This window comes from Emys orbicularis, chromosome 1, assembly GCF_028017835.1.
Source record: "Emys orbicularis isolate rEmyOrb1 chromosome 1, rEmyOrb1.hap1, whole genome shotgun sequence".
Classification (NCBI taxonomy): Eukaryota; Metazoa; Chordata; order Testudines; family Emydidae; genus Emys; species Emys orbicularis.
The window spans coordinates 164220024-164231325 of NC_088683.1; the positions used below are offsets into that span (position 1 = coordinate 164220024).

The following is an 11302-nucleotide window of genomic DNA, read 5'->3' on the forward strand; positions in this document are numbered from 1 at the left end:
CTGGAGGAAAGCAAACTTCCCACTTAGTTATCTAGCAGAGGGTATGGATTGCAAGCCCAGCTACCAAGTTCTCTGTAGGTGTTACAGATCTCAGCTCGGTCAAGCAAATGTGGATTTTCTCCTATTCAAGAACATGTAAGAGAAAATGAATTCAGCAAGCAGAAATACCAGGCCTAGGCTATATAAGGTGACGAGTGTTGTAAGATGGTGAAACAACCAATTTAAGTGATAGGTTTAAACCATGAATATAGAGAGAAATTTATAGTCAAAATATATTCTTAGTTGGCAATGAGTCTGCTGCTCCTTGATTTGTTTCAGCAGAGCTCCAGACCTGAGAAGGAAATACAGGTTATTCCTAAAAAAGCAGCCAGTGAATTAACTTGAGTTGTAGGCGCTATGTGTGCTAAGGTAGACACTGTATTGTTAGTAACACAAATAGTCATTTGTAGTCAGCACCAGCAGTTCACCACCTCAGCTCTCCAGCCTTCGTTGCTTAATTCATGCAAATGAATTGAGCACTGTACAAGGTCTTGAATCTGAAATATTATACCTCTACCCTGAGCCTCTGCACATTTAGGACATGTAATTCAGTACTGTAATCAGTCCACAATCCATCCAACAAAAAACTGGAATCTGCTAAATGCTGAGACACTGGCTTGGTCCCTACATTGGGTCCATGGAGAAGGTGGCAGCAGGACAAAAGATCCTGTTAGCCACTGAAGTGTTCCAGCAAACATTACTGCTTGGGCTAGGTAGCAGAGATCCGCACACTGATACTTAATGTACATTGGTGTCCAGTTAGTCTCTAAAGAAGCAAAGATTCTTGAAATTAATCCAGGAGAGTGAGTAATACTCTATGTTCATAATGAACTTTATCCCTCTAGTGCAGGGGTCTCAAACTCAATTTACCTTAGGGCCAGGGCCAGTCCTCAACTCCTCCCAGCGGGCCAATAATGTCACTGAAGATGGTGTTCAGAAAAGAAAATGTTTATATTGTATTTTTTATTTCGAATTTCTCAGAAATAATAAAACTGTCATACAACTTTATACAGTTCTTCGCCTGCCAGAGAGTTTTTAGTGTTTTGCCAGACACCTGGCAATGCTTCCGTTCTGTCAGTTTGTTAATGTTTGGCCTCAGTGACTGAGCAGTTGAAACCGTCAGGATTGCAGCAAGGTGGGCATCAGATAGTTGTGTTCGGTATTTTGACTTGTTTATATTCATTGTGGAAAAAAGTGACGCTGCCTCCATGGCTGACTCTGCCCGGCAACTGGTGATGGTATCTCTATCCCTCTCCCCCAGCCAATAGGAGCTGCGGGGAGGAGGGCAGCGCCTGCCGCAGACATTGCCAGCAGTGTGGCTGCATGCCTCTCTCCTCCACGGGCCGCAGTCGGGCGGTTCTCGGGCTGCAGATGGCCCATGGGCCGGGACTTTGAGACCCCTGCTCTAGCGTAGGAAACCAGGAGAAAGTTTACTGAAGGTGTGCGATAGAATAGTTAGTGCACAGGGAAATGCATTGCATCACCCCTTGAGACAAAAACACTTATTTTATAAAATACATCATTTATATTGTTCGTTAGTTTTTATTAGAAGTCCATTCACTTTCTGCCTTTTCCAGATGCCCATTGAAAAGGGTTATCTTCCTATTGCTGTATAAGTGCAGACTACTGTAGAATTATAGCAGTGTCACTGAACATGATTTGTATGGGTCGAAGGTAATGTACAAAATTTGAGCATCTGTTTATTTTTTCCAGTGAAAATTTTCCATGGACTCTGCAACTGCACTAGCACCTTTCTCTGTTTCTGAGGGAACATAAATTCATCTGGCTTCCTGATGTGGGAAAATTAACATGACATTAAATAGTTCTCCAGTATTTCCCTTATCTTAATATCTACCTTGTGAGTTCCGGCTGAGCATTTATCTCTAGCACTTGAGTAAGGGTCCTTGACCTTTGTTTCAGCCCCATCTAGGTAGTCTATTGTTTAAAGTTCTATGTAACTCTGAGGTTTTGCAAGGTATTTCCAGGCGGCTGTACATATGTGTGTGGTGTTTTATGTTTTTTTAAACCAAATCTACTCTTGAAGTTGAATGTGGTGACAGCAGAGAAGAAAAGCAACATAAAACTGCTGAAAGACGAAGCCCAAAAGCTGGATGACCATCACCAGCAGAAGCTCAAGGTAGGAATTTACTTTTCTAAAGTGAAAATAAATGAGAAATCTTTGAATGAGTAGGACTAAATTCTGCACTGACTTACACCCTCTGTCACTCTGAATTTAGCCTGATGAATCATTATATGGCTTTGGACAGTCAGCTGGTCCTGTTTTAGGTGGCATCTCATGAGTAGAAACTGCTTATCCCTCTGCCTAACTTCGAGCAGAAGAGCTCCCTTTCCCCACACCCACCCTTTGGATGTTGTTTGTTGTTGATGTGTTGCCTCCCATTTCTTTCTGAACAGTTGTCAGGTATGGTACCCAGTTTCTGTTCAGATGGAAGTATTTAGACACCCAGTTTTTCTTGGAACAAATAACTTGTTGCAATCTTTTTCCGCAACCCTTTCTGGACCTGGATCTGCCTGGTTGATGGCTTCTCTACAGCAGAAACTGAGTTCAATTGCACCACACTGTGATGTGTTTAGGGCCCCCGACTGCCTTAATCCAGTCCTAATCTCACTTGTTCCTCACTAAGTGGGGGAGAGGGGGTAGAAAAAGCCTGGTGAGGTTCTCAAAAACCATTCCAGGCAGCATGCTGGTGTAGGCAGGTGCCAACGTGCATGGACAGGGCAAAACGTCTTTAAAAAATATAATAAAATGGTTCACAAAATATTTCAGATTTGGTGCTGCAAGGACACTTCAGGGTGTGCAGCCTCTCATGATGCCTGGCTCATTACAGTTCATGCCTGACCCGATGCCCAACTCGTCTAGTGCAACATTTCCCAAACTGGGGTCTGCGGGCCCTTCTGATCAACTCCTCCCCCACTCTACCTCCCAGGGCCCCCTGCAAGCCAGCGGTGTGCAGGAGGTGCTGGGAGGGGGAGGAAAGAGGCAGGGAAGAGGAGGGGCAGGGGTGGCGCGGTGGGGCCTGGGCTGAGCGGGGAACTTGGGGGTCTGCAAAAAATACTAAATCAAAATGAGGGTCCTCGGGTTGCTAAAGTTTGAGAACTGCTGATCTAATGGATACAGGAGAGAAGTGTTTCTTCCTGTTTCTTTTTTCATAGTTCTTGCTAAGTCATTTTGAACCCCACTCAGATTGGGGGCTGAGTGGCAGGCTGCCCATGAGAACAATGGCTCCTCTTAAAAAGAAAAGAGAGAAAAAGGAAACCTTTAAGGAGTTGCTTGTTTTTATTAAAGGGATCTAAGTTTGGGACTATTTCTAGTCATGTATGGTCCTCTCCCATTCCGCATCATCTTGCCATACTGTTGTTGAACCTTTACCCAAGAACACTTGCTTTGCCTTTTAAAACATGCTTGTGAGTTGCACTGCTACTTGTCACCTCTTTATCAATATAACCAAAAAGCAACTGTTTAATCTTGGGTGGGAGGAAGGGAAGGGGGTCAATAATTTTTACTAGTTGGTTTGTCCTGCTGAGGCCTTGGTTTGATCCTCTCATAGGGGGAATTCTTTGGGTTTGCCTGTATTCCTCTGCTGGCAGGAGGTCCACTCTCCTAGCAAGTTCTAGGACTTTAATTATTGGTAGGTAAACTTAGTCTGAGGAACATGTTGCTGATCAGAATTTGTTTATCCTTCCTTAGGTGGCTGAAGAAGAAGAGGAAAAAAGTACAGCTGAACTGCAAGCTCTAGAGATACATAAAAACCTAATTGAGGCTGGAGTCAACGAGGGCCTCAATGAAGCTATGAATGAGCTACACGAAATTCAGAAGAAGTAAGTGCACACAGCCAGATTTTTTTTTAAAACAGATTGTTCCTGAGAAGTCTACTGCATTGCAATGTAGAGAGAAAACCATACTCTGGAGGGTTGATGGTGAATTTCTGTAGTTTGTATAAGATTTCCTTGACTGAGTACGTAACTAGCCCTTAGTCTTGCATATATACTATGGTTCCCATATCACTAACTCTCTCTCCTCCCGGAACCTTGCAGTATGGAGTATTAATTAATGCCTGCATAGCAAGGGCTGGTTAAAATTTAAGACAAACGTAAGAAAAGTGCTTGCTACTTTCAGTGGAAAATGCACTTTGTCAAGAAACCAAAACCTTTTCACTTTTTGAAAATTAACCCTGTTTTTTTGTTTTTGTTTTTTTTTTGTTTTTTTTTTTGACTGACTAAATTGATTTGAGGGGAAAAGCCCATTTCTAATCAGCCTTGCTACTGTGAATCTGCCATAGTGAGTCCGAAATACCTGTATGTGTTTGGACACATTTCCATATACTGTGAAATTCAGAAGTTAACTTTCAATAGTGACTGGACTGTAGTTAAAGGTTTCAGTATCCTTTACAGTTCACGCATTCTCTAATATCCAGCCATGTGAATGTTAGTTATTATATATTCCAATCTTATGCCCCATCTATCAAGAGTCTTTGAGTTTTCAAGTTCTACAGAAAGGCCCCAAGACTTGACACACTTGTTGAACATATAAAAGTCCTAATATTATACCTTCTAGCTCTTTTATAGCCTTTCATCAGTAGATCTCAAAGTGCTTTACAAAGGAAGTCTGTATTACCAACATTTTACAGATGGGTAAACTGAGGCACCGGAAGGGAAAATGCTTGTCCAAAGTCACCCAGCAGGCCAGTGGCAAAGCCAGGAATAGAACTCACAAATCTGAGTCCCCGTCCCCTGCTTTATCTTGTGCCATGCTACATAAACCATGCACATTCAAAGTCTAGCCCTACACATATAGCTGCAGAATGTTAATATTTTTAACACTACAAAGCACGCATAATATTGTTGTGTAACTAAGATTTATCATCTTAGACCACATCTATATATAATACCTAAAAATACTCCTGTGTACATGGATGGTTCACTGCCTTTATAGAGTTTTTGATATGTTTGAACTGATTAAAAATGTATTGGGAGAGATTAGATGTAAGGTTATTGTAATGTCTGATAATGCTGAATTGGCTAGATGCTTGCTAGAGAATGTATAAACTGTATAGGTACTCAATTTTATCTTAGTCTTAGTTTCAGGATTAGATTTTATTTGAAATTGGATTTTTATTTTATTTAAATTATTTTTTATAAAAATAAACCTGTTTTAAAATTAAATCTGGACAAAAAACAAGCAAACTGAGTTAATAGCTGTTTTCTATATAGAAGATGTTTTTCCTGAGTAACTTTTGAGGTCAAGCTTTTTAAATATGGCACAATGGTCAGCCTGAGTAATTTAGGAGACAGTCTTATTTTCAAGAGACTTAGGTGAGACTAGGAATTTAAACTCACTTTTACTTAGGCATATTTGAAAATTTTCCCAAGCTCACCTGAAATAACCAGTTTAATCCACTGAGCAGTTAATCTCTGTTTAATAAATCATTTAGTTGTAAAGGTGGAACATGCTTTGATAAGAGATTATCTAGCCAAAACATTTAAGGTGGTATTTTATATGCTGTTTTGTGTTTGTTTAAATTCCAGTTACCATCCTACTACAGCTTGACACAAATCAGAGCAAAAAGTAAATTATCTAGTAAATAAGCAGTATCACTCACCATTTTCTAACGTACTAAAAATGTACAGTTAATCTGAAAATATTAAGCTACATAATTGCTTAAATGTAGATAGTTCTAGTGTATCCTCTTAGGTAGCAAAAGGATGCACTAAATCTAGTGAAAAGGCTTTAGTTGTAAATTAACATTTTAATAGTTGCATCTTCCAATGAGAATGCACCTTCCTTTAGAAAGACACTGAAGTACAAATGGAAAAGTAGGTTTAAATCGAGGCTTTCCATTTGCTGATTTTTAAATTGCCTTGATTTAAATTACTTTGATTTAAATTATCCAGCCTGTTGAGTTTTTCTAACATTTATTACATTGTCAACCTTAAAATGAAGAGGTTTCTCTTTGGCCTGGGCATGCAATTAAGGGAATGTATTTGTATTCCTCAGGCACCAGATTGCTGTGAGGACAACAAATGAAGAGAAAATGCAACTGCTTGATAAGTTGTACTGTGTCCTGGAGATGGTGGCTTTTCATGTAGGGTCTGTAGAGGTAAGTCACACCCATTACTTTTAACACAAAAGCAGCGTTAGGAAATATACATTGCCCAAAAGGCAATTTACGGTCAGTTCATTTCCACGCCACCCCTCTTTAATTCTCTCTCTCTCCACGTCCTGCCCAGTTCATGGCAGGTTATGAAGAAAGAGGTGGTCTGTTCTCCCCAAAAGTCAGTCAGTCTCTCTCTCGGGAGTGACTGGTTAGTGTCTCCAAGCTCCTTGGAAAGAACAAATCTCTCTCCTGTTTGTCTGGGCATGCTGAATCTTCTCCCTTCCTGTACAGAAAAGTCCACAATTTCTCCCAAAGTGACACAATAGCAAATTCCATGTGGATTAAAAATGTGCTGAAACTAACTGCCATGTGCAAGCAGAGCACCCAACCAGTGTGTGGTGTTGGGAATAGCCTCTTAATGGTCTCTTGTTCTAGGGTTCCTTTTATGGATATTTCATGACTGATTGCCTTAGTCATATATATATATACACACACACGCACATACTCCATAGCTCATCTGCCCTACCTCCCCCTCAAATTATTGGCAGAGCCAGTAAAATGACCAGTTTACTGGTAAAATGACCCCTTGTAATGCTTCCAATGTCTATTAAGCTTTTGCCAAAGAGCTTGGAGGCTGCAAAAGTACAGCACCATGCCCTGCCAACCTCACCTAAAACAGCTGTCACCACACTGATTGAATGTAGGATGAAATAGCAGTAACAATTGCAATTGTTCTTCCTGGGCTGTATTTGAAAAAGGAGACACTGTAGGTCTCCAAATACTTTAATTGTTGGTGTTCAGTACTGCTGATGTGGGTGGATGTTCTAGTTTGTTCAGACCCTCTGTTATCAGAACTGCAAAAAGTAGAGATCATTTTGGAAAGATGACAATAGCCTCTCCTGTAGTTCAAAGGCTTATTAACCAATCCGCAAAGGGTGGGATGTGATTGATAGTTTGCATTACAATAGACAACACAAACTGTGGGAGGGGAAACAGGCACAGAGAGGGGCCAGGGATTCAGCCAAGGGCAGTGAAATGACAGAAGCAGAAATAGAACTCTGGGCTCCTGACTATCCCTAGAGCATCTGCCTCACAATTAATGTTGCCAGTACCTTTATTCAGGGAAAACAATTTTAATCAAGAGGGCTTAAGCCATAAAGAGTGTGCAGTTTGCTGTGTAAATCCATCTAGGTTAGTGAAAGTATTGGGCCATCAAAACCCCTACTAAAATGGAATTACACTCGTAGTGACTGTGCAGGGGATGGCTACAGAAGGGAGACGAATGCTTAGGCCATTAGACACAAGCTAGGTGAGGTAACATTTATTGGACCAACTTCTGTTGCTGAAAGGGACAAGCTTACGAGCTTCACAGCACTTCTTCGGGTCTGGGGAAGGTAAATGGTTAGGACACTGTAATCCAAGTGCAAGATTCAGATTGCATGTTTCCAATCTGAAATATACACATTCAATGGGAAGGAGAAATGTGGAAACAACTAATGCTAGACTAGGGGAGAGAAGAGGCATACTTAGATATTCAGAGTGACATCCTGCACCATTAACTTCAATGAAGCTGGGATTTTTCTGAAGGTTTGTACCAGGAAATAGCAAAAAAAAAAAAAAAAAAAAAAAAGTCTTAGGTCTGTGAAGAAGAGGCATTATGGCAGAGAGCTACCAGTCACTCTGCAGACATTTAAGAGGGATCTAAAGCTTCCTAAAAATCAACAAATTATCCATGCTCCTTTGGTGTTCTGCTATACTAACCTCCCTCAAGAACAGGATTGGCTTTTACACCATCAGCCTATGAGTTGAGACTATTTTAATAGGCAACACAGGTATGTCTTTCATTCACAAGAACTCCTAGGGATCAGATTTGTGCCCTAGGAATTCACAAAGTTTGGTGGCATGCCACTGTCAAACACAGCTGTTTTCAACCTAGTTACTTTACTATCGAGTCAGATCTTGGAGTTTATTTAGTTAATTTTTTTATTGAAGAAACCAGTTTTACTATTTAAGTTAGATAGATGGCCTTATTCCAATGCAGTGGATAATAATAAAAGATGCACATGGTGCTGACACAGAAGCTGCATGTCTTTTAGGTTAAAAACGAAAGTTGGAAATCTCACCAGTAACATTCTCTTCCTAGAAATACCTGGCTGAGCATAATGCAAAAGCTGATACAGTGTTTGAAGAATTTATGTCTGAAGACCTCTTGGACAACCTGAAACAAATCCTAGCCAAATATAAAAGTAAAGCTAATGCTCTATAACCCTTGCATGGAGGACTTCACCTATGCATTTTTTTTTTTCCTGTAGCACAATTGTAATGTGGGCCAGTCCTGCATTCCTTCCACTAACTCCCAAGGCAATCAATCTAATGGTAATTACGTATGTACAAGGACTACAGGATCTGGTCCACAATGTGCTGTTTGAGAGCGGTTACTCTTAAGTATATATTTATTAAATTCTTACAAATGTAAACTGTGTGTGTATTTCAAAATATCAGTCAAAGGTATTTCATAAAGATTTTTGATAGCAGTTGGTGTAGTGTTTTTTTTTTTTTTTTAAATAAGAACCTTGGGTTCTGCAGGCAGATGTATATGAAGCTATAGGATTTAAGACACACTTTTCAAAAGGGTCCATTAATTTTGGATGCTTAACTTGGCAAGAGCCCAGAGCATGCAGCACCCAAAACTGAGTGGATGCTTCTGAAAAATGTTTGCTAGCATGCTGAAACTATTCACCAAGAACTGACATTGAGCCATAGCATGTGCTCCAGGAAACTCTTTGCCCCTGAGAGATGTACCATTTGGGACACAAGGTCTTGGGACAGCACCTCTGCTGTTATGACACTAAGCACTTCTAACAGTGGTTATAGATGGAGTCATAGCCCTGACTCTCCCTTTGTTCTGCTTGATGGATTTAACTCCTAAGTACTTTGATCAATCTCTTTTGCTTACAGCACATAAGAATTAGTTTACTGCATTAGGCTACTGTTCCAACAACTCCCAGATCCTGTTTTTAGGAGTGGCTACTATCAGGTAGCAGGATTAACATCTAATGACAATGAGTTTCTGAGGTCAATTAGGTTAGGTAAAGCATTTCCTTTTATGAACAGACATGAACTTGACCACACACCCTCTTAATCTACACTTAAGTCACATGTAGAGTACAGACATAGCATTGGTATTTAACAGCATTGCTTCAGTGAAGAGCACATGCCTGAACCCCCAGGCTGGAGAGCGCTCTGTGTGTGTGTGTGCGCGCCTTGCTCTATAGTGCTATTTTTAGCAGTGTAACATCCTCCTACTTAAGCCTTCGCCTGCCCCAGTGAAAGGCTCCAGCTGCTCCCCCCTCTTGAAGCCTGTTGCCATGGCATACAGCTAGCCCCTGCAGTGACAAGTAAGAACACAGCCAGTACTCCACACCCCACCAGTGTAAACTGAGCTTAAGAATGGGCGATCTTCTGGGAAGGAAATCTTACCCATCAGTAACACTACAGCTATGCCATCTAGTGGGCATTGCTGGACAGATGCAACTTAGTGTGAGAAGTTTATTCCACATCTGTTATGTGCCCCTGAAGAATAGGAGGCTGCCACTGAGGGACAAGGTAGGGCCAGATATGCAGCATGTACCTCATTTGCCATGGAAGTTCACTCCTTTATGGTCAGTTGTCATCACTTTAGAATTTTGGTTTGTTCCCTGAGAGGTCCACAATGAAGTCTGTGCTAAGCAAGAGAACACAGTGCAAAAAGGAGAGGCAACCTCCACCCCTTTGAAATCCTCAGGCCTTGCTCTCTAAGGCAATAGATGCTATGTAAGTACTAATTCTTCCAGCAGAGTGCTCCATTAACAAGTGCTGTCAAAGCAGTCGTCATGTTCTCACCATTCACAAAGTCACAGCTTTTCATCCGCTCTTTCTCCTAGGAACTGATGGGGTGGTGGAGAGCCCTCACAGCTTGTAGCCACTGGTACTCGATTACATTAGGGTAATTTCCTTTTGGGGCATAGAGTGGAGGTACCACATAACTCTATGCAGCCTGTGTACCAGACTTTCTTTTCAGGCATCATCCTCTCATAACTTCTTAAATGACAGGTCCTTTCCACCTCCAGGTAGGAAGCCCTACAGCAATACAGCAGGAAAGAGTGTTCTTGCTACTTCCTTGTCACCACTAAAGAAAGCATGAAAATTTAGAACTGAACACATACATCAACAAGTTCAAATTCCATAGGGTGACCCTATTCTCATATATTATCTGTATTAAAACAAATTGACTGACAGTCACAGCTGATCAGTGAATAAAGAATGTTGCTATAGCCAGGGCCACATGCACTCTGTTGGTGTTTTTCTTGCTATACCGCTATATTCTACCATCTAAGCCTTAATTGTGAAGCAGGCTTTAAATGAAAGCTATCTTCATAACAAGGAAGGGAAACAAGTGGAAGCTTGTTAAAACATAAGCTTTAAAAATCCTTTATTTTTTTTGTCAATTTAGTAAATTAATACCAATAAATGCATCTAGAAAATCATAGATAACATTCTGCTGCATGAATCACTTAACTTGTTAATGAAAATTTAAGGAAACTTGTTACAAACCCTCAAAATAATTTCACTATTTTATCTTATTTACAAAGCAAAAAGCAAAGTCCAGAGCAATATGGTTGGTACCTGTTGTGCTGGATGAGTAGAATACAACAGGAGAGTTGTGGCTGTCAAGAATTCATCATGGGAAGGTTTCCTGTAACATGGGCTATAAAACACCTCAGCAGGTGGATGCCAGAATACTCTATGCAACTGTAGAAACAAAGATTTACATGTTCAGGTCCTTGCTTCCTTTAAATGCAGGTGCCTAATTCTGCTAAGCTGCCACCGTCCCTTGGAGTAACAGGTAACTTCAAAGTCAGCCAATCGTTTCTGATACATTTTAAAACATCAATAATTTAGTCCCACAACAATCAGGAAATGTATAGTTCCTGCAGCAACTTTAACTCTACCCACTGCACAATCACAGAGTGGAATCAGCAAAAAATGTTATGGTACATCACAGATTCTCTTCACTTAGCTTTGTGTGTAGAAGGAAGTACTTGTCTTTCTGGTGCAAAAATGCAGCTTCACAAGAGTTTGAAATTACAGCTCAGTGGTGCCCTAAA

The 11302-nt window shown here is 40.7% G+C and overlaps 1 protein-coding gene across 1 annotated transcript in view; it reads left to right on the forward strand.

Annotated features, from left to right (window-relative positions):
* LOC135884517 (kinetochore protein NDC80 homolog) overlaps positions 1 to 8421 on the forward strand; it is a 28412-nt gene extending 19991 nt beyond the window's left edge. The window contains exons 13-16 of the mRNA XM_065411935.1: positions 2084 to 2176; positions 3749 to 3879; positions 6056 to 6158; positions 8299 to 8421. Of these exons, the coding sequence (XP_065268007.1) occupies positions 2084 to 2176; positions 3749 to 3879; positions 6056 to 6158; positions 8299 to 8421 (450 nt within the window). The remainder of the gene's footprint in view (positions 1 to 2083; positions 2177 to 3748; positions 3880 to 6055; positions 6159 to 8298) is intronic.
* Positions 8422 to 11302: the final 2881 nt, after the last annotated feature.